General features: G+C 41.6%; 1 protein-coding gene across 4 annotated transcripts; it reads left to right on the top strand.

The window, feature by feature from the left end:
* Positions 1–266: 266 nt before the first annotated feature.
* On the top strand, positions 267–9900 carry LOC115151750 (scaffold attachment factor B2). Of its 4 annotated transcripts, none has more exons than XM_029695950.1 (19): positions 267–544; positions 1489–1579; positions 1686–1750; positions 1857–2039; positions 2165–2221; positions 2342–2387; positions 3146–3575; positions 4342–4388; positions 4538–4647; positions 6112–6261; positions 6434–6507; positions 6929–7061; positions 7163–7305; positions 7442–7747; positions 8062–8202; positions 8475–8532; positions 8649–8740; positions 8843–8959; positions 9136–9900. In XM_029695950.1, the coding sequence occupies exons 1-19, from the start codon at positions 380–382 to the stop codon at positions 9257–9259; spliced, it is 2532 nt and encodes an 843-aa protein (XP_029551810.1). In that variant the 5' UTR covers positions 267–379; the 3' UTR covers positions 9260–9900. The 4 variants fall into 4 exon arrangements, with proteins under 4 accessions (XP_029551810.1, XP_029551811.1, XP_029551812.1 ...); XM_029695951.1 differs by having other exon boundaries at positions 8475–8517; XM_029695952.1 differs by lacking the exon at positions 8062–8202.
* Positions 9901–24007: the final 14107 nt, after the last annotated feature.

Raw genomic sequence — 24007 nt, forward strand, 5'->3', positions numbered from 1 at the left:
GGCATAAGGTAGGGCTAAATAGATTTAAATAGTGGGGTAGGGTGGTGTTATTTTTTGTGAGTGTAGTGTTAGATGGTCAGGTATTTGTTTATTTATTTATCAAGGAAAGTGTAAGGGAGTTGTATTCCAGTCTAGTAGGTGGCGGTAATGCAGCATTTATTGGATGCCAACCGCCGTTAAACCTCATCGAAGAATAAGAAAAAGAAGAACACTGCCACCTACTGCCCTCGGGTACAAACTGTTATCAAAAAACGCATGCGCAGTGGAATGTCCTTTTCAAAGTACGCCATTTTGTAACAGTAGACCGCCTGTTTTCGCGCAAGAGAGCAGCTATTCCGTGATTGCAAACACTTTTTTGTTGCGTTTTCTGAGTGTAATAATGGCGGAAAACTCTTCGGCAGGAGAAGCTGGGGCTGTTGAGATTCCGGAGGGAGCGATTCGCAAATTGTCGGAATTGAGAGTCATTGACTTAAAAGCCGAATTAAAAAGACGAAATCTGGACACCATTGGGATCAAGAGTACGCTGACTGAGAGGCTGAAAAAGGTAGACATGCTAACTAGTAACGTCAGATGGATAGCTGTGCTAATGTGCTTGGTATTTTGCCAACTGAGATGACCTTTCGTGATAATTCCACAATTAAGTGGAACCAGTATAATTTCATTAGTTAATATAATTATCAATAGTTAGCTATAACCACTAGCATTAGCTACATTTGATAGTCACTCCAAATGAATTGAACGTTAGCTAACCATGGCCTTGCGTGGCGTTAGCCACATGGTTCCCTTTCCTCGAGTACCCCTACTTCGTATTATAGAACTAGCACACCCGATTCAACTACCAAACGTCTTGGTGGTTAGTTCACCATTTGAATCATATGTTCTAGTTTTGGAATACATAAAATACGTTGGATGGAGGGGGGTACTTACGGAGAGGTTAGGGCGGCGCACAATTGCCCCAGTGTCGTCCGGGTAATGGGATTGTTTGGCCTAGGGGGCATTATAAGTAAGCCGTCATTGTAAATCTTAATTTGTAATTAACTGACCTGCTTAGTTAAATAAAATAAAAATAGAGGTTTACGAAACAAGGCCTAGGCCTGCAGCTAGCTTCCCGGGTCAGATGGGCTCCCGAGTGGCGCAGCGGTCTAAGACACTGCATCTCAGTGCTAGAGGTGTCACTACAGCCTCGCTGGTTCGAATCCAGGCTGTATCTTAACCGACCGTGATTGGGAGGCCCATAGTGCTGCGCACGATTGGCCCGGTGTGGGCCGTCATTTTTTCTAAACTGACTTGCCTAGTTAAATAAAGGTAAAATAAATATGTATACATAGCTAGCTAACGTTAAGTAACAATAATTCCACCAGCCAGCACCCTTGTAGCCTATAACTGACCACATAGCCGTGTGTTTGATAGCCAAATTGGCTTAACTCCTGAAACCAGATCTAACATAGTTGGCTAGATAACATCATGTCATCATCAATTTCTCCACAGGCGATTGAAGAAGAGGGTGGAAATCCAGATGAGATGGAGGTTGTTCTCGATGGAACTCCTAAGAAGGCACTGACTAAACGGATCTCCAAAGGTATGTTAAAGGAGTGGGAGCAAGATCTTAAGTCGGCAATAATATCTTGAAGTAAAGATAAAATATATTACAGAGAGCCTTAAAATGAGACATTGCTCTTCTGCAGGGAAAAGACAGGAGAACGATGAACCAGAGGACTGCACCATGGAGGAAGATTCGGGTGATGGCCAGGTGTGTATCAACCATTGAATCACCTGGTTTAATGTAATGTAATCGCTTTGCTCTACTGTTAGTCTCCCTGGATAACAATCTATTGATGAATTCACTTCCCTTCAAGGATGACATGGAAAACATGCAGGACATGGACATCCTGGATATGAATGTGCTTGATGAAGCTGAGAATGACAACGGTATGCCAGGAGAGGAGGAGTATGACACGGATGAAGTCCTGAACGAAGATGAACACGACATCGGCATCTCTGGCTTAACTGAGCCAATGGGCAAAGCCAAACCTGAAAAGGTGAGACACATGCGCTAGCGTTGTGTGGAACACTCATGTCTAATGATGTTTCCAATATTATCTTGTTTGAAATGTTGCACCATGCTGGTGTGTGATTCTTTTTTTCCCCCTCTTTCTAAAACTAGGATGTACAGCCAGAAGTAGCAGACATGGAAGACCTCAATTGCAGTTCAGCTAAAGAGGTAGAGTTGGTCATTTGTTTGTAGTTGGAAGGAAAACACACTCTGAGTGACTGTAAAAAGACATTTGTTGTTGGAACTGACCAATGTTACACTAGATACATTTTCCCTTTATTTCTTTAGGTTCAAGAGAAGGATCCGGATCCCGAAGACTCAAAGGAAGAAATAGGTACCTTTTGAGAAGTGGTTGGAAGTTCATATGAATGCACACTTTCTTTTTGCAGTGTAAACCTTGGAATGCAAGTCCTTCAGATACAAATTATTGCTGTGGTTGGTCAGAGACTGGAAATCCAAAGATAATTGCTGACTGTGTGTTGATGCTTGTTAACTAAAATTGTTAAATACTCACATTAATCTGTCCATTTTGGGCACCCTCCTATTATTAACACAGAACTGGTTAACAATCTGAAGCACAGAGCCAGTAATTAAAGATGTAGTTAGTGAGATGTTGCAAGTGATATGCAGTGTTTTTAGGTTGCCACAGAAAGAGCCAGAAGAAAAGAAGACTGAGGCCCATTTGAAACCAACCATTCAAAAGCCTTTTTAGGACTAATATTCTCACTGGACATGAGACTAATGGAATTCTGAATTCGATGTCACTTACCACATTATGGACACTCATGAAGTCGGCAATTGCATGAAGACGGACCTTCCTTGTGCCTCTGCTGATCTTGTGGCTTTCTTCAGATCAGATCTTTTTCTACCTTGCGATCAGGTGAACTGAAATGGTCGACTTGAATGAGGAGTTAGGCTGCTTGGTCAGTCTCTTTGGTTTTTCCAGTCTCTTGTTACGTGTATATCTGTGTATACATAGTTCAATGACAGCGGAGGGCCACGTCCTTTTCCAGCCTTGCCAGTTCCACGTTAACCATTGCTGTGTTTCAGAAGTAATTAAACTCTGCCATTCTATTCCTGTTAAATCCGTAGAAAATGAGAAAGTAGCCGGGTCTTGTTTATCTGAGCCACTAAATGAAGAGTGCCAGGAGCCACCAACTGAAGATCAAGGCACCATCGGGGACACGGTCAATGTTGCAGAAGAAGACGATGTGTGCGACACCACTAATGCAGAGGAGGCCATCAATGTAGAGACTGAACTGTCGACTAGCGACAAGGACGTTGCTAAGCTAACTGAACGTCAAATGAAAGACGCTGAGAACACGCAAAATGTCCCGGAAGAGACCGTTGACGCTGAAAGTACTCAGGCTGTTAGTGTAAACGAGCAGGGCGAAAGCGCTGTTGATTCTGAAATGGTTTCTAAGGCTGAGGGTGAGGAGGAAGACAAGACTGAAGAGAACGCTGCAGAATCAACGGCAGTGAAAGAGTCCTCTTCTGTTGAGGGCGATGATCAGAAAAAGAGGTTTGTTGTTTTCTGTCTACTAGAACAATGGCTATCTGTTGCATTGGCTCCTTTTTAGCAAGTTTTGGTGCTCTTTTGGAGGCAAAATGGTCTGCGCATTTGTCAAGTTTTCATTTTGTCATTCCCCACCTATACCTCACCTCTTAACCATCATAAAGTAATGTATAGATGCGGTAAAGAGGTCAATGGAACTTGACCAAAATATTGGAACCGCGTGGTGGAAAGATGCCGTGAGGGGAAGATCCCAAATCTCCTCATTGCCCCCCCCAAGCAAAATTACTCTACTTTTAGGCTATTTGTGTTTTTTTTACACTACTATAGGGTAAAAATTGGAGTATAATGCTTGTATGGATGTTGACCCCAATGAATGTTCATGTGATCATCTCCAGTTAAACAAGTGGCTACCACCATCTCTATGCTACGAGCTTATACGAACAGGACTTAGCATTTAGCAGTCACTTCTAAACCTGAAAATGCACTGCTACTAAATGTAATGCAGCCCAATCAATCCAAATGGGCACCATTCCGGCATCCTTCTATCCCTCATGGTCTACGTTCAATTGACCTCTTTACTGCATCTATTGGGAGTTTCTTTGACCATCTAAGGCAGCCTAGTGACATTGACACCCACCCAAATCACTGTGATGTTGTATATGCTGGGGATAATTCCTGTGTTAACAGGGTAAGTATAATTCATCTGGATGAGACCCCCTCCCCCAGGTCTTCTAAGTTCCAAATATTCATTGTGTGTTCTCTTTGCCTTTAGTTCTGATGAGGAAAAGGGTAGCAAGCCTGACTCAAAAGAGGATAAGGGTAAGCGTGAACATTGTCCCCCTCTATCATTTTGTAATTGGGATGTCCATTGTAGATAATTGCAAGTAATGTGCTCTCACCTGAATGAGGTGCTGAATCAGCTCTGAGTTGAATGTCCACCTGAGTCATGTTTGTCTGTGTTCCAAAAGCCCCTGCAGGCAATGCTCCAGCTAGTAGTGGCAGAAACCTGTGGGTTAGCGGGCTCTCCTCCACCACCAGAGCGACTGATCTGAAGACTCTGTTCAGCAAGTATGGGAAGGTTAGTATCCTGAGGAGAAATACCACCCTTTTTGGTGTATGTGCATGAATGTACACTGAACAAAAATATGAATGCAACATGTTAAGTGTTGGTCCCGTGTTTCATGAGCTGAAACAAAATATCCCAGAAATGTTCCCTACGTGCCAAAAAAAAACATTTCTCTCAATTTTGTGCACATTTATTTACATCCCTGTTAGTGAGCATTTGCCTAGATAATCCATCCACCTGACATGGCATATCAAGAAGCTGATTACACAGGTGCACCTTGTGCTAGGGACAGTGAAAGGCCACTCTAAAATGTGAAGCTTTGTCACACAACACAATCCCCCAGATGTCTCGGGTTTTGAGGGAGTGTGCAATTGGCATGCTGACTGCAGGAATGTCCACCAGAGCTGTTGCCAGAGAATTGAATGTTCATTTCTCTACCATAAGCTGCCTCAACATCGTTTTGAAGAATTTGGCAGTACTGTCCACCCGGACAGCTGATAAAATTGTGGGTTTGCTCAGCTGAATAATTTCTGCACAAACTGTCTCAGGGAAGCTTGTCTGCGTGCCTGTCGTCCTCACCAAGGTCTTGACCTGACTGCAGTTTGGTGTCGTAACCGACTTCAGTGGGCAAGTGCTCACCTTTGATGGCCACTGGCACGCTGGAGAAGTGCTTTTCAAGGATAAATCCCGGTTTCAACTGTATGGCATGGTTTGGGCGAGCAGTTTGTTGATGTCTACGTTGTGAACAGAGTGCCTCATGGTGGGGTATGGGTAGGAATAAGCTACGGACAATGAACACAATTGCATTTTATCAATGACAATTTGAATGCACAGAGGTACCGTTATGAGATCCTGAGGCCCATTGTCGTGCCATTCATCCGCTGGCATCACCTCTTATTTCAGCATAATAATGCACGGCCCTATGTCACAAGGATCTGTAGACAATTCCTGGAATCTGAAAATGTCCCAGTTCTTCCATGGCCTGCATACTCTCCAGGCATGTCACCCATTGAGCATGTTTTGGATGCTCTGGATCAAGGTGTACGATCAACCTGGTCTTCCGGGTTCCCATCAATCTCCAGCAACTTCGCACATTGAAGAGTTGGACAACTTTCCATGCCACAATCAACAGCCTGATCTACTCTATGCGGAGATGTCGTGCTGCCTGAGGCAAATGGTCACACCACAGTGACTTGTTTTCTGATCCACTTCTTTCCTTTTGTTTGTAAGCATCTGTTGGTCACAACTTGTCTGTATTCCCAGTAATGTGAAATCCATAGATTAGGGTCTAATGAATTTATTTAAATTGACTGATTTTCTTATATGAACTGTAACTCAGTCAAATCTTTGAAATTGTTGCGTTTTATTTTTGGTCAGAATAATTGAGGGAGATGTGGAATGGTACTGCCTGTTCTTTTGGAGCCCACACGCTTTCCCTGCCCAACAATTAGGGTCCTATCATTCTCCGTCCCTCAGGTTGTTGGAGCTAAAGTGGTGACTAATGCCCGGAGCCCCGGTGCTCGCTGCTATGGCTTTGTCACCATGTGTTCCACAGAGGAGGCCACCAAGTGCATCAGCCACCTGCACAGGACCGAGCTCCACGGGAGAATGATCTCTGTTGAGAGGGTGAGGGTCATTATCTACCACCGTGCATATCAGTTGCCTTTGAGACCGACCACTGCTGTACACACAACAGTAAACCTGTAGTGTTTCTGTGAAATTAATGGGTTGCCTTCATTCAGGGAAGTGAGGTTTGACCATTCTAATCTGTCACTTTGACCTCTGACCTCTGTTCCAGGCTAAGAATGAGCCTGCTGGGAAGAAACCTGCTGACCAGTCTGGCACCGATGGGAGACACTCCTCAGACTCCAAGTAAAAGCTGAGAACACGTCATAACACATTAAATTATTATGTACTGTATGTCATGTGGTCTGTACAAGATATGACAGCAATCCATGCTTTGGTTTAATTTCCCTGGCAGAAGTTTTTGCATTTGTCGCACAAATCCCATTCACATCATGGGACTGATATTAGCTTTTTTCACGCATGTTCAAGTCATCAGACTTTGGTGAGCGTTACAATCAATTTTAAATACATACGGATGATTTGGACGTGTGAGAGATACGTGCCACAAATGCTAAAATGTTAGCATTTGGAAACTGTGCCAGGGAAACTAAACCAAAGCAAAGATTGCAGTCATACCTTTTCCATAGACTGCTTACAGGGTAAGGGGACACCAATATGTCACTTTGTAGTTTGGGTGTACTATTACTTTAACTTTTTCTCTATCCAGGTCCGATGCAAACAAGGACGAAAAGGCTGAAGGGGAAGTCGGGAAAGATGGAAAACGCAATGAGAGAACAGTGGTGATGGACAAGTCTAAGGGAGAGCCTGTTGTCAGCGTGAAAGCCAAAAGCAAAGACCGGGTAAGATACCCACATGCTGACCTCTGTGCTCCATCTATTGAACTTTCACCGCAAACTTTTTTGAAAAGTGGTTACGCTACATGATCTGTTATTCAATCCAGAGCACCAAGAGTCGTGACCGCAAGTCTGCAAGCAAAGAGAAAGATATACTGTCGTTTGACCAGATCAAGGAGCAGCGTGAGCGAGAGAGACAGAGACAGCGGGAGAGGGACATCAGGGAGGTGGAGAGACGCAGACACTCTGGGTGAGGAGTTGCTCTAGTTGCAGGACATTTCACCTGAAGCCAGCTTGTTATAACAGTTGGTAGTATGCTTTGAAAGGGGACTCGTCATTCAAAGTGGGATCAGCTAAAAATATCTCTCATCCTTTGTTTGGTCCAGTGAGCGCGGCAGTGGTGCAGACAGCCGCACGGAGCGCGAGCGTATCCGCCTGTTCCGGGAGAAGGAGGAGCGTGAACGCCTCCTGCGTAAGAGAAACTGGCTGGAGGTGGAGAAGGAGCGGCTGAACTTTGACCGCTTGGAGCGTGAGTTCCTGGAGCGCGAGCGCCAGCGCGTGGAGTATGAGCGCCGGCGTGAGCAGGAGAGGATCCAGCGGGAGAGGGATGAGCTCCGCAGGCAGCAGGAGCAGCTGCGCTTCGAGCAGGACCGCCGGCCCCTCAAGAGGCCATACGCCGACGTAGACAGCAGGTGCACATTTTATCCCTGTCTTCCACCCTCTCCATAGCATCAGTACCCCCCGGTTTAAATTACCAGGTCGTTGTTATAAAATTGATTTTAGTTTATTTTTACAGGGACAGTGCACATTAATCAACGTTTCAGTAAAAGTGCTGGTTTTAGCCAACCGGCAAATTTTCAACTGCAGTCCCTGGGCAGGTTTTTAGATGGTTATGGCCACAACCTCAGCTTCTCTAGATCTTCAGTATGCATGCCTGTCATGTAAAGGTGTGCATGGTTTGAGAATATTTTACTGCGACTGACTGACAAAGACCTGCTGCTTGTAGGAAAGACAACTGGCAGGACAACAAGAGGCTGGCTATGGATGACCGCTATGGGGGGCGCTCAGACTTCGGTCGCCAGGAGCGCTACCAAGACTTTGACCACAGGGACCGCAGTCGCTACCAGGACGATTCCGTCATTGACAGGTACAGAGTAGACTAAGGTTATTTGCCGCGAGCTGACACCAGCTGTTATGAAGGTTTATGACATCATTGTCCTTGTTGTGTAGGCCTTATTGGGGGGGGGGTGCTCAAATATTTTCGACTGATTCTGTAACAGATGCCTATATGTGTATATATGTGTATGTAAAAAGTAGTATTACTGGCCAACTGCTTGTTGGTGGTGAATTTGTAGTTGTATGCCACATGCTTTGATCAATGCTGGATGTTTGTTTAATAATCTGAGATCTTTCCTGTAGGAGGGACACTTCACGGGCTGTGGTTGCAGACCGGGATAGTGCGGTAAGAGACATGGCCGTATGTATGCATTGAGGTTCTTGTAGTACCACCTCTGTTTTACAGCATTTTCTCCCATTTAGTGGCTTTTTAAATGTGTACCTGATTTGTTTTTAATCATGCTTCCCTCTCGGCAGCACTTCTCCGACCGTACCGAGAGGCACGGGAGGGACACTCGTGACACCTGGACCGCTGCAGGAAGTTATGACAAGCGTACTATTAATCCAAGGTCAGCTTGATTTGGCTTTGACAAGTTTATTTACCTCTCACCAGTTGGAGACCAGCGTGTGTTCTGCACTTCTCTGCGTCAACTGTCCGCTGTTTCTTTCAGGGTGGGCCGTGACTGGGACTCAGGACGGAAAATAGATGGGGACCGAACATGGCAAACAGGTCGAGACGGTGGCATCCCAGGCCAAAGTCACATTGGGGCACGGGGAGGAATGGCAGGGTAAGTTGAAATATATAGCGTTATTTACTGTTTTCATCACACACCAGTCAATGTAAGATTAGGGAATGTGGGACCAGATGGATTCATCTTTTGAGCCAGGTGCCACTTTTATTCCCTCCAATTAGGGCGAAAACATTTTAGCAATACTGATACTTAGTGTCTTTTCTCACCCTCAGTCGTGGTGGAGGCTACATGCCAACGGGGACCTCCCAGTCCCTCTCTGGAGCTCTGAATCGTCAGAACCAGATGATGCAAGGCAGTGGGATGCAGGGTGGCGGGGCATTCGGTCGCCGCTACTGAGGTCTGAACACCCTTGTTCCCAGTCACACGTTTAAGTGTATGCAAGTGAAACCGTCTGCAGCTTGTATATTGCTCACGGAAGCTTCGTGAATTCAGATGTTGCTTTTATAGTCCCTTTGACTTTCTTTCCTCCCTTAAACTAAGACACGATTGAACTGAACATCTGAGTTTTAAATGTCTCTGATCAGATCATCCATTGGTTTTTCATTCTGAGTGTCCTTTTGTTTTGAAATTGATTTGGATTTTTTTATTTTCTATTTTTGGTGTATTTTAAGTGATTTGTATGGGTTTGAATTTTGGTAGAAATGCTCAGGAATGTGTCTGCTTAAACCGTTTGCTAAAACCTGTGGGGAACTTGGTTGCGGAGAAGTACGAACCCATTAATGATCATGATTTCAGACTTAATTTCAGTAACTGTCACATTGTCTTAGTTTTTGTACTTAAACAACTATTTTTCAGACTTTGTATTGACACTGTAACTACTTCGCAGAACAGAAGTACCATGTTCACAATAGGAAACAAATCAACCGTGTCAGATTCAACTGCAGTTGTACTATACCACTGGATGGCACCTGATGGCTATTTTTCTGTGAAATGAAAATGCTGCCTAATAAAATTCTTTTTGCAGTGCAACTGAAACAGTTTTTTGACGTGTCTTTCTCATAGTGACGATAGAATGATTAACATTTACCTGTCAAACTTGATTAACAACAAAAGGATCATGGTAGATGTACAAATCCAATAGAATAGTGGGCTAACAATAGCTCAGGACTTCATGCAACCAGAAAAAGAGCAAGGACATAATCCTTGTGAAATGTGTTGTGTGGGCATTTCAGGTTGTTTGGGCCTTGCATTTAAAATCAGAAATGGTATAAGTGGGTCGGGTTTAGCAATAATTAGGACTTTTGTGGCTGTGTGAACTAGTGATGACCTTTCCAAACGTGTGGTTGTCACTACAGCCAAAAAGTCAATTGTGGCTAAACCCTGCATAATTCTAAAATGTTTCATTTAAAATCTGATTTTAATACTAAACTTAACCACTTTAACCTTATGTCTTACCTTGAATTAAGACAAAAGTACATTACATTTTTTTTTACCATTTAGCTCATTTTGCTGTTGTAATTAGTGACAACCTTTGAGTGTTGTAAACTTGCCTGGCAGCCCCAGTTCACGCCATGCATTCAATATGACGGCTAACACACAGTTGCTTGCAAATGGGATCCACCCAAAGTGCTTTCAAGTGGAGGATACAGGTACTTTTTTACAGTTAATCCTTAAATCTGGATTTTGAGTTTTAGGAACCATTTAGGTATAGTATAAAAACATTTTTTTATGGAAAATAGGTTTTTGACCTTACTATTAGCCCAGCGTTTCCCAAACCTTGTCCTGGGGACCCCAAGGATGCATTTTTTTACCCTAGCGCTACACAACTAATTCAAATAATCAAAGCTTGAGTTAATTATTTGAATTGGTGCTAGGGCAGAAACAAAAATATGCATCCATTTCGGTCCCCAGGACTGAGTAAGGGAAACCCTGTATTAGCCCATAGAACTGTTATGAGTAACAGATTCATACAAAGAGAAATGAATGGTACCAACTTCACATGAGTCTGAGTCTTGTGGGGGTCAAAGAGCGAAACGGTAGGCCATACAGTTTGGATGCTACAGAAATTTATGAGGAATCATTTTCGGGATGTCTCATAGTCTGACAAACATCGCTGTAGCTCAGCCACCTTCCACCGCAGATGCGTAAGGCTGCCATTGGCAGATGCAGTGGATTGAGACAGCCCATGCAAAATTCTATCTTAACCTTATGGATTGGTCATTTAAAAAAATCTTTAGCCTAAAATGACACCCAAATCTAACTGCCTGTAGCTCAGAACCTGAAGCAAAGATATGCATATTCTTGATACCATTTGAAAGGAAACACTGAAGTTTGTGGAAATGTGAAATTAATGTTGGAGACTAACACAGATCTTTTAAAAGATAATACAAACAAGAAAACATGCGTTTTCTATTTTCTAACAAATCGATTGCACCAGCCAATCAGAATTTTGATGGCCTCCTGCACCGCTCCCACTTCTGACCTGGCAAATTTGATGGGAAGCCCCAGAATTTAACCCAGGGGGCCCAGCGACTGTCAGTCCAACTGACACAAACACACACCCCTTTAAGAAGCTCGAACCAAAGTCTGTGTAAGTGGCCGTTCAAGTGAGCATGCTTTTCCGTAAGAGACCAATGGCGCTGATCTATTGTTTCCCTCCCCGTTCTCTCCACCCGCCCCGAACAGACAAAATTAGCCAGTAGAATGTCTCGCTTCTGGGGCAGCCCTCCGCGGGGGTCAATAAGTAGACCAGCGTGACAGGAAAAAAATGAGTGAGGTCAAACTCATCCCAAACCATCTCAATTGGGTTGAGGTCAGGTGATTGTGGAGGCCAGGTCATCTGATGCAGCACTCCATCACTCTCCTTCTTGGTCAAATAGCCCTTAGACAGCCTGGAGGAGTGTTGGGTCATTGTCCTGTTGAAAAACAAATGATAGTCCTACTAAGCGCAAACCAGATGGGATGGCGTATCGCTGCAGAATGCTGTGGTAGCCATGCTGGTTAAGTGTTCCTTGAATACTAAATAAATCACAGATGGTGTCACCAGCAAAGCACCCCCACACCATCACACCTCTTCCTCCATGCTTCACAGTGGTAACCACACATGCGGAGATCATCTGTTCACCTACTCTGCGTCTCACAAAGACACAGAGGTTGGAACCAAAAATCTCAAATTCGGACTCATCAGACCAAAGAACAAATGTCCACCGGTTTAATGTCCATTGCTCGTGTTTCTTGGCCCAAGCAAGTCTCTCTTCTTCTTGGTGTCCTTTAGTAGTGGTTTCTTTGCAACAATTTGACGAAGGCCTGATTCACGCAGTCTCTGAACAGTTGATGTTGAGATGAGTCTGTTACTTGAACTCTGTGAGGTGCAATCTGAGGTGCAGTTAATTGACGATTTCTGAGGCTGGTAACTCTAATGAACTTATCCTCTGCAGCAAAGGTAACTCTGGATGTTCCTTTCCTGTGGCGGTCCTCATGAGAGCCAGTTTCATCATGGCACTTGATGGTTTGTGCGACAGCGCTTGAAGAAACTTTCAAAGTTCTTGACATTTTCCAGATTGACTGACCTTAATGTCTTAAAGTAATGATGGACTGTCGTTTCTCTTTGCTTATTTGAGCTGTTCTTGCCATAATAGGGACTTGGTCTTTTACGAAATAGGGCTATCTTCTGTCTACCAACCCTACCTTGTCACAACACAACTGATTGGCTCAAACGCATTAAGAAGGAAAGAAATTCCACAAATTCCCGTAGAACAAGGCACACCTGTTAATTGAACTGCATTCCAGGTGACTACCTCATGTAGCTGGCTGAGAGAATGCCTAGAGTGTGCAAAGCTGTCATCAAGGCAAAGTGTGGCTACTTTGAAGAATCTAAAACCTATTTTGATTTGTTTTACACTTTTTTGGTTACTACATGATTCCATTTGTGTTATTTCATAGTTTTGATGTCTTCACTATTACTCTACAATGTATAAAATAGTAAAAAATAAAGAAAAACCCTTGAATGAGTCGGTGTTTCCAAACTTTTGACAGGCCCTGCACATCATAGATGACATTCTCATACATAACATTTGTGTACAGAGACATAGATCTACCAGCAGGACTGAAAACGTAATTAAATGTCTAAAGATGTTATGAAGTCAAATCTACAGTCTATTGACACTGGTCTCTTAATTGGGTTGTTGTTTTGAACAAGGTGCATGTCTGTGTTGAATCACACCTCAGTCTAACATTTAGTCAAACTCAAACTACTAAATGGGGAAGCAATCTATGAATTCTATCTGCTCCCTCTCCTAAACCAGCACAGGCTTCCAAACTACAGTACTACCCGTTTACCTCAAATTATAAATTACATTCTGATATTGTTGAATGAATCTCACACAATTTAATTCCATGATTGGATCTTTGATGGTCTATGATCGTGTTCTTTATTACAGCCTACTGCATTCAAGTGCAATGTTCGGCTAAAAATGAGAACATTTTGCAAAAGATGACAAGTTAAATTAATGTCATTGCCACATCTCTGGTCTGAGTTAAGAACACTGCAGACAAAGGGTGACTGTCTGTCTCTAATGAAATGTGCCCAACTAGAATCCTCAAGGGTGAAATGTTGCACTGAATGTGCCAGTCAATTTTGATGAAATAAGGTGAAAGCAGATAGCGGGATGGATAACCTTCGACCCGTACACTGTACTGTACAAATTGTGTTGCCTTGACCCTACATTTATCCTTTACCAAATTGCAATAATTATTCATATTTCTCCTTGGTGAACAATTACAGAGATGCCAATACCCAAACAGATACCTACCAGAGAATAAATTTTTGCTTACTTATGATTTTTTTTTAATTAGTGTTTTCATATCAATAACAAAACATCAGTACGTTTCAAAAACGTGGAAGGAATTCTTCTAATTTCTCAATTTTTTGAGCCCAATGCTTATTGTTCCTCTTCTGGAGTTCTCTGATAAGTTCCTCTCTATCCATTGCTCCCCCTCTTTGTGGGGTTTCTTCAGGACAATGGCTATTTCATTCAGAAAGAAGAATGGTAACAGCACCCTCAATGTCTACACGAGACAACTAGATTATGTATATGGCCACTGTTAAGAAACATGGCATGGCCTATACAAGTGGGAAAGTGTCCTTTAAAATGTATTTTTCCTGTCAGGTTACTATCCAACCCTGTTAATGAAAGTTAACTCTGGTTTGTGTGGTGGCACATGTTGTCCAAATCGGCCAGGGCATGGCAGCCACCTGTATTGAGGAAGAGAGCAATTTGATTAATACTGCAGACTCATAAATTTAACAGAAAAATGGATGGAAATTATATAACTCCACCCTGACTACCAAGTGTAAGGTAAATAAGGACTAGGGTTGCAAAGGAGGGTATATTACTGAAAACTTTTGAAGTTTTTACAAGGATTTTATGTAATCTATCACAAGACATCTAGTGGCCCTTTTGGGTACTTCAGATTATCACAGTCTAACAATCTCTGGCCCTCTGTGGGGCTTTATCACATGTAACATACAGGATATGAAATCATTGAATAATATGATTTTAAAATATAAAAATAGAATGACAAAGCTGTCTTATCCTAAATATTAACCATTAATTGAGTGAATACCATTTGTGTTATGAAGGTTTCAACATGAAATATAATCTATATATTTGTTTTTCAAACTTGCATTTATTTTTATATTTTAATATGTATTTGTTAATGTTTCGGCATCAAACTGGTGGCAGTTGTGAAAAAAGTAAATAGTTAGAAGAGTTGCAGAGTTAATTAAAAATAGATGCTTTTTCATTAATTAGGCTATTTTCTCTTGAACCATATGGTCTATCTACTAGAAACTTATGGACAATATAAATACAGATATAATAAATGAATACTATATATGAATCCATTTTTTAAAAGTTATTCAAGTATAAATGTCCAAAGTTACGATAGAATGCCATGGATTTTCTGTTAATGACCAAACTTACTGAAGATTACAGTAAATTACAGATGAATTTGCAACCCTATTCAGGACATAGGCCTACTGTATTAGATTTTTCTCAGGCATATTTTTCTTACAACATTCTTGAGTTTTCTCAGACGTTAATCTTATCTTGTTTTATGGTATTATGACATCTGTAATAGGAATTGTGAGGTATATTGATAATAATATTATATTGTAATTATTATTAGTCATAGCTTCACCCAGCTGCAGATACCCTGGAACCCATACATGTCGGGTAACACAAGGACGTGTTTAGGCTTTTCTCCTCTAAGAAAAACATCTGCCATTCAAGGATTCATTATTTAACAAAACACAGAAAATTGAAATAGGTTAGAAATGTCATTTGTACTTTATTTTCTATCCCCAGAGGACTATCACATGCTGTTTCTAATATTAAGTAGCTAATCACGGACAGTTCCTAATCAGTAGGGATAGCCACTGAATGTTTACTTCAAACATCCCACCTAGAAGTCCTTGCCTATCCTCTTGTTTTGGGGTGCCTCTAGCATGAATGTCCTTGTGTCTGTTGAAGTGTTGGTGTCTTGGCTGCAGTGCTGCAACTGATGGCCCTTTCCCAAATACCATGCTTGCCTCAAAGAGGGTCTTCTGCACTCAAGATACTTTCATTCCCCAAAGCTTGCAGCAGGGGGCGATGCAATACCACATTTGGATTCTAATTCTTTTCCATTGCCATTACCCCCCAAGGTTACATCTAGAATTGATTGCACCTGAAGGTCTCACGGAGGATATGACATTTTAAACGGATAATCTTCTCTTAGTGGTGGGAATGTGGGTCCATTGACACACATTATGTCTATCAGGCTTTCTCCCCTCTAGAACTGGGAGTAGTGAAACGATATGGGTCGTTCCATCAATTGGGTGGGTTCCTTTTGAGTAGTGTAACTTGGTAGGAAGAAAAACTTGTTTTCACCTAATTTTAACATTCTGTCACAAAGATCACGTTCAACTGAATATAAAACATATTTTCCTATCTCAAGAGGTGTTAAATAAAATAAAAAATGACTATAGTAAGTGCCTATTAAGTGCCAGGTAAAGTAACAGGGTTGACGATTTCCTCTTAAATCAGCCATAAATCCCCCAGGGGGAATGGAAGCTTGTTGTGTGCAACAGGGAGGGGTAATTGAATGCAAGCTTTTCTAGCCTATCTATGGGTAGCAGGGTTCACGTGTTACGCTCGACCCACTCAGTTTTCCACCACAAAACACCAGAAATTTGCCTAAAAGAGTGTAACCTGCTTTGACACTAGGGTTTGACTATACGATTTTAAATGTTTCTTCTGAAAGAAAATATTTCAAAAGGAATAGTTTCACCATGTTCAAATTAAAGTTCAGTTCATATAACAGGGTTGACCTTAAAATGAGAGACAGGTTTTTTTTCTTTTTCTTAAAATGAATCACCAATCACATTAAATAAATAATAATCGCCAGAAATGACTGTCAAAGCAACAAAATAACTAGGACTTTACACCTTCGAGAAATGTCTGGGTGATTTAAAATGAGTGAGTTAAAAGTGAGTTAAAATCTTCATAGTAGTTACAGAGGGTGTACAGAGGTACATTTCTGGCACTTTAGCAGTTCTTTAAAAAAAATCAGATTTATTGAATGTTCCATGCAGTGCTCTATATTAAAGGGCACTTCATTTAATATAACAGGAATTTAAAATGCTATATTTGTGCACAATTCTACTTAAAATATCAAAAGGACACAAAGGCACTCATTTCGTGGAACAACCCATATACCTTCACCTTTCCCAGTCTTTGAAGCATCTTGAAAATAGTTCACTATGCAGGGGTCGCAGCGTGCGGCACATGGGACATTGGTGGCCAGTCTAGAGTCTAACAGAAATGGGTCAAAATGTTGGCCCTTGGTTACTCTTGAGATCTCCTGCACTATTGACTTTCATACATGGACCCTAGACTGACATACAGAGCCTTCAGAAAGTACTCATACCCAATGACTTATTACACATTTTGTTGTTATAGACCGAAATCAAAATGGATTACATTGATGTTCTCTCACCCATCTACACACAATACCCCATAATGACAAAGTGAAAACATGTTTTTATAAATGTTTGCACATTTATTGAAAATGAAATACAGAAATATCTAATTTGCGTAAGTATTCACACCCCTTTGCTGTAACACTCCAAATTGAGCTCAGGTGCATCCAATTTCCTTTGATCATCCTTGAGATGTCACTAAAACTTCATTGGAGTACACCTGTGGCAAATTCAAAAGTTTAGACATGATTTAGAAAGAAAGATATCTGTATATATAAGGTGTCAGAGCAGAAACTATACCATGAAGTTCAAGGAACTGTCCGTAGATCTCCAAGATAGAATTGTCATGAGGCATATATCTGGGCAAGGGTATAAAACAATTTCTAGAGTGTGGAAATTTTCCAAAGCTCAGTGGTCTCTATCATTGGGAAATTGAAAAAAAATGGAACGACCCAGACTCTGCTTAGAGCTGGTTGTCTGACCCAACTGCGCAATCTCTGACAAAACTAGAATGTTCCTTGTCTAAGATGGGAGAACCTGCTAGAAGGACAACAGTCTGTACAGCATTTTACAAATCGGGATTTGATGGGAGAGGGGCCAGACAGAAGCCAGTTATTTAAAAAAAAGGCAGATGACAGCACGCCTGGAGTTTGCAAAAAGGCATGTGAAAGACTGAGAGCGTAAGGCAGATTTTTTTTTCATGAAATTGCAAGAATGCAAAGCGTTATGTCCGGAGAAAACCAGGCACAGCTCATCGCCCGTCTAACACCATCCCTACCGTGAAGCATGGTGGTGGTGGTGGCAGCATCATGCTATGAGGATGCTTTTCAGCGGCAGGGAGACTATTAAGGACAGAGGGAACAATGAATGGAGGCAAATACAGGCAAATACTTGATGAGAACCTGCTTCAGAGTGCAAATGACCTTAGACTGGGGGTGAAGATTTACGTTCCAACAGGACAATGACCCCAAGCATACAGCCAAAGCAACAGTGGAATGGCTTCATAACAAGAATGTGAAAGTCCTTGAGTGGCCCAGCCAAAGCCCAGACTAGAATCCTATTGGAAATCTGTGGAAAGACTTGAAGATTGCTGTTTACCGCCTCTCCCGATCTAACTTAATAGAACTTGAGAAAATCTACAAGGAATAATGGGAGAAAATTCCAAAATCCAGATGTGCAAAGCTGATACAGACATACCCAAAATGTGTTACTACAAAGGATTGACTCAGGGGTGTTAATACTTACAGTACCAGTCAAAGGTTTTTGACACACCTACTCATTCAAGGGTTTTTCTTTATTTTGACCATTTTCTACATTGTAGAATAATAGTGAAGACATCAAAACTATGAAATAACACATATGGAATCATGTAGTAACCAAAAAAGTGTTAAACAAATCAAAATATAATTTATATTTGAGATTCTTCAAAGTAGCCACCCTTTGCCTTGATGACAGCTTTGCACACACTTTAAGTGTGCAAAGCTGGTTGAGAGAATGCCAAGAGTGTGCAAAGCTGTCATCAAGGCAAAGGGTGGCTACTTTGAAGAATCTCAAATATAAATTATATTTTGATTTGTTTAACACTTTTTGGTTACTACATGATCCCATATGTGTTATTTCATAGGTTTGATGTCTTCACTGGTATTCTACAATGTAGAAAATAGTAAAAATAAAGAAAAACCCTTGAATGAGTAGGTGTGTCAAAACTTTTGACTGTAACTGTATGTAAATGAAATATTTAATTTACATTTTCAATACATTTGCTAACATTTCTAAACATGTTTTCACTTTGTGATTATAGGGTATTATGTGTAAAACACAGCAAAATGAATAATTTCTGAATGCACTGTACATTAATAAGAATGGTTGTCTGTTGAGCTATGTCAGTGTCATGGGAACAACAGGCAATTTGTTGAACACATCACAGTGTGGACATTATTTAGTTTAATTAAAGGCATGAAATCGATGGGCTTCTCTGTATTGAATCATTTTATGAAGTGGGTTATGAACTAAAGGGGTTAATAGTTGGATTGGGTAAGTCTAAAGATGAAGGTGGTTTGATAATTCCCATAACCTACGAGCCCAGGGAGATCCAAGTAATCTAGGGCATAGTCTTCACTAATTACTCCCGATCCTTTGTCTGGGTCTGAATACCGCTCATTTGCAGGGTCAAATGTCACATCTAATGTTGGTTTGAATTAGTTTCACTAGCAACCAAAAAGGCTCACAAAGTTTGTTTGAACCATTGATACCCGTGGTAAAAACATATTATTCCTATGGGATTAGAACTAAAGGCTGAGTGTGCAGGGAACAGAGGAGAGAAGAGAGCTCTATATCTTGGCTATTCCTAGGGCTGCCTATTAAAGACTCCATATCGGCCTAGCCAGTCGTACATTTACAACTTTAGAGACCTCATGAAATGTTGAGGTCACGTGTGGTTACCTGTGGGTGGGATGGGTGTGTGATGTTATATTTCACATCAGGCCGTTCAACCCTGGCCAATCGGTTTAAGGCAGGATGATTTGGGGGAGTCTGTCAGGGAGTGGAACAGCAGCAGGAGAGATAAAGGGTATCCTACGAATCAGGTTTGAGAAGTTAACTCAAACTTTGGTCAGTTCGGCGTTCAACACAGGATAACTGGTCATACGAATGTGGCTCACATTTTAGTCAGGTAAATTTCTACGGCAACGAATCCTTCAGAAGTAACCTGCTCCGTGACAGGCTAACTCAGGGCTAACTCCGTTTGTCTTGAATGAAGTGTCTATGACCTGAGTTGATGACCAATGAAATGGGATTCTCTCCCTCTCACAACAATTGCAACATTGTCCCCTTCATTTGAGGAACTGATTAAATATTTTATGAATCAAATGTTTTTTTTGTGTAAAAAAAGAATAAGATGTTAAAGACGGCATTAACGATAAGAAAAAAGAGCACTTCAAAAAGCCTATTTCACAACATAGCCTGTTGAATTTGCAAGATAACTTTTCCTTCATTTTGATTTCGGCACAATTTTAAATGTGTCACTGACTTGCCCATGGATTTATGTTTCAGTATTGTCTCAATTAAGAGTTTGTCGTTCGACTAGCCATGTGTGACTTACACACGCAGGCGGTCAAGCAATATCCGCTGTCGTAGTGCGGATGAAACCTAAGCTGGAATGTGAAACTAACTGAAGCTGGTTAGCTTTAGAAAGATCTAGCTTTCTTCGTATGATGCCCCTATAATATAGCCGTAAAGAGCAAAATATTTACCTGGAGGAGCCCACCTCTAGTCGTGACAGCCGTGTTTCTCTGGAGGTAAACCAGATCAGACAAGAAGTGGAATTAGGGTTTAGGTCTTCATTTCAGTGTCAGACACAGGACATTGTCTGGCTACTATTCTTACTGCCATGATTAGTTCCTCTGTGTCCCTGGCATGAAAAGAGTTAATGTCATGTTCAGCAGTTGCTCTTCATCTATTACCATTTACAATAACTTATTCATTGTGATTTTTAGATCCGTTTGATTCTGTGTCCCCTCTAGGTACGTATATGCAGTGCTTGTCTTAGCACTCTTCCACCTCTCCTTTCATATTGAGGTAGTATGTGCATACCTCAGACCAGATGAAGTGCTGGTGTCTGGCTTGTATTTCTCATCTGTAGCCAGTTTGTCATGCAGCACTGCAGGGCCTACTGAACAACGTCCAAATGAAAACACATTACAGTAAAATAGGATTTAAAGCAAATGTTATCCTGCTGTGTGTAATCTCTTATATAGGAACCTGGCTTTGACCCTTTATGACTGAGAGTGCACCATAGTTCTGTCCAGTCATTGGGTTGCCTTGTTCCGTTTAGGATGGGAATGTCTTCATTGAAGTTTCCTGAACTGAAAACTGTCACGTTTGTTAATTGAATGAGTGGATTTGCAAGTAAAAGGAGGTCTATGAAAACACCAGATGGTCTTTTTTTGTTCTAGTTTCGTGAGGAATCCCTCAACTGGTTGCATTTATTAGAACTAGTGACGTTCATGTGTGCATCCCAAATGGCACCCTATTCCTTGAGTATACAAAACATTAGGAACATGCTCTTTCAATGACAGACTGACCAGCTGAATCCAGATGAAAGCTATGATCCCTTATTGATTGTCACTTGTTAAATCCACTTCAATCACTGTAGATGAAGGGGAGGAGACAGGTTAAAGAAGGATTTTTAAGCCTTGAGACAATTAAGACATTGATTGTGTATGTGTGCCATTCAGAGGCTGAATGGACAAGACAAAACATGTAAGTGCCTTTGAACAGGGTATGGTAGTAGGTGCCATGCGCACCGGTTTGAGTGTGTCAAGAACTGCAATGCTCCTGGGTTTTTCACACTCAACTGTTTCCCGTGTGTATCAAGAATGGTCCACCACCCAAAGGACATCCAGCCAACTTGACACAACTGTGGGAAGCATTGCAGTCAACATGGGCCAGAATCCCTGTGGAACGCTTTCGACACCTTGTAGAGCCCATGTCCCGACGAATTGAGGCTGTTCTGAGGGTAAAAGGGGGTGGTGTAACTTAAAATTACGAAGGTGTTCCTAATGTTTGGTATACTCAGTGTATCGCACTTGTAACGATGTACACTGAGAGTCGGGAAGCAAGTTCAGGGATTGAATACATTTAATAAATAAACGAACACAAGAAACATGACCAGCGCAGCAACATGATACAGAAACAGAAACAATGATGACTGGGGAAGAAATCAAAGGGAGTGACATACAGTTGCAGTCGGAAGTTTACATACACCTTAGCCAAATATATTTAAACTCAGTTTTTCACAATTCCTGACATTTAATCCTAGTAAAAATTCCCTGTCTTAGGCCAGTTAGGATCACCACTTTATTTTAAGAATGTGAAATGTGAGAATAATAGTAGAGAGAATGATTTATTTCAGCTTTTATTTCTTTCATCACATTCCCAGTGGGTCAGAAGTTTACATACACTCAATTTGAATTTGGTAGCATTGCCTTTAAATTGTTTAACTTAGGTCAAATGTTTCGGGTAGCCTTCCGCAAGCTTCCCATAATAAGTTGGGTGAATTTTGGCCCATTCCTCCTGACAGAGCTGGTGTAACTTAGTCAGGTTTGTAGGCCTCCTTGCTCGCACACACTTTTTCAGTTCTGCCCACACATTTTCTAGAGAATTGAGGTCAGGGCTTTGTGATGGCCACTCCAATACCTTGACTTTGTTGTCCTTAAGCCATTTTGCCACAGCTTTGGAAGTATGCTTGGGGTCATTGTCCATTTGGAAGATCCTTTTATTTAAATTTTTTTGTACCTTTATTTAACTAGGCAAGTCAGTTAAGAACAAATTCTTATTTTCAATGACGGCCTAGGAACGGTGGGTTAACTGCCTTGTTCAGGGGCAGAACGGCAGATTTTTACCTTGTCAGCTTGGGGATTCGATCTTGCAACCTTCAGGTTACTAGTCCAACGCTCTAAACACTAGGCTACCTGCCGACCAAGCTTTAACTTCCTGACTGATGTCTTGAGATATTGCTTCAATATATCCACATAATTTCCCTTCCTCATGATGCCATCTCTTTTGTGACTTGCACTAGTCCCTCCTGTAGCAAAGCACCCCCACAACATGATGCTGCCACCCCCGTGCTTCACGGTTGGGATGGTGTTCTTCGGCTTGCAAGCCTCCCCCTTTTTCCTCCAAACATAACGATGGTCTTTAGGGCTAAACAGTTCTATTTTTGTTTCATCAGACCAGAGGAAATTTCTCCAAAAAGTATGATCTTTGTCCCCATGTGCAGTTGCAAACCATAGTCTGGCTTTTTTATGGCGGTTTTGGAGCAGTGGCTTCTTCCTTGCTGAGCAGCCTTTCAGGTTTTGTCGATATAGGACTCGTTTTACTGTGGATATAGATACTTTTGTACCTGTTTCGTCCAGCATCTTCACAAGGTCCTTTGCTGTTGTTCTGGGATTGATTTGCACTTTTAGCGTCAAAGTACGTTCATCTCTAGGAGACAGAATGCGTCTCCTTCCTGAGCGGTATGACGGCTGTGTCCTCCCATGATGTTTATTCTTGCATACTATTGTTTGTACAGATGAACGTGGTACCTTCAGGCGTTTGGAAATTGCTCCCAAGGATGAACCAGACTTGTGATGGTCTACAATTTTCTGAGGTCTTGGCTGATTTCTTTTGATTTTCCCATGATGTCAAGCAAAGAGGCACTGAGTTTGAAGGTAGGCCTTGAAATACATCCACAGGTACACCTGCAATTAACTGAAATTATGTCAATTAGCCTATCAGAAGCTTCTAAAGACATGACATTTTCCGGAATTTTCCAAGCTGTTTAAAGGCACAGTCAACTTAGTGTATGTGTCACGTTCTGACCTGTAAAGGTCTTATTTGTTAGTGTTTAGTTTGGTCAGGACGTGGCAGGGGGTATTTGTTTTATGTGGTTCAGGGTGGTTGTGTGTTTGTGTCCATGTAGAGAGGGGTATTTGATTTATTAGTCCAGGGTTTTGGTTATTGTTCTATGTTAGTTTATTTCTATGTTTTGTCTAGTCATTTGTATTTCTATGTTTAGTTAATTGGTGTTGGGGCCTTCAGTTGGAGGCAGCTGTCTATCGTTGCCTCTGATTGAAGGTCCCATAATTAGGGGTGTGTTTGTATTGTGGATTGTGGGTAGTTGTATTCTGTTTTGTGTTCTTCACATGACAGAACTGTTAGTGCCGTTTTCGTAATTGTATTCGTGTTTCATTTTGTTTCACCTTCTTCAGTATTAAAAACATGAGTATACACTTCCCTGTTGCATCTTGGTCCTACACACACGACAGCCGTTACAGTATGTAAACTTCTGACCCACTGGAATTGTGATACAGTGAAATAATCTGTCTGTAAACAATTGTTGGAAAAATGGCTTGTGTCATGCACAAAGTAGATGTCCTAACCGACTTGCCAAAACTATAGTTTGTTAACAAGAAATTTGTGGACTGGTTGAAAAATGAGTTTTAATGACTCCAACCTAAGTGTATGTAAACTTCCGACTTCAACTGTATTAAGGGCAGGTAATCAAGGAGGTGATGGAGTCCAGGTGAGTGTCATTATGCAGAGATGTGCATAACGCTGGTGACAAGTGTGCGCCATAA

Source organism: Salmo trutta, chromosome 17 (genome assembly GCF_901001165.1).
Source record: "Salmo trutta chromosome 17, fSalTru1.1, whole genome shotgun sequence".
Classification (NCBI taxonomy): Eukaryota; Metazoa; Chordata; class Actinopteri; order Salmoniformes; family Salmonidae; genus Salmo; species Salmo trutta.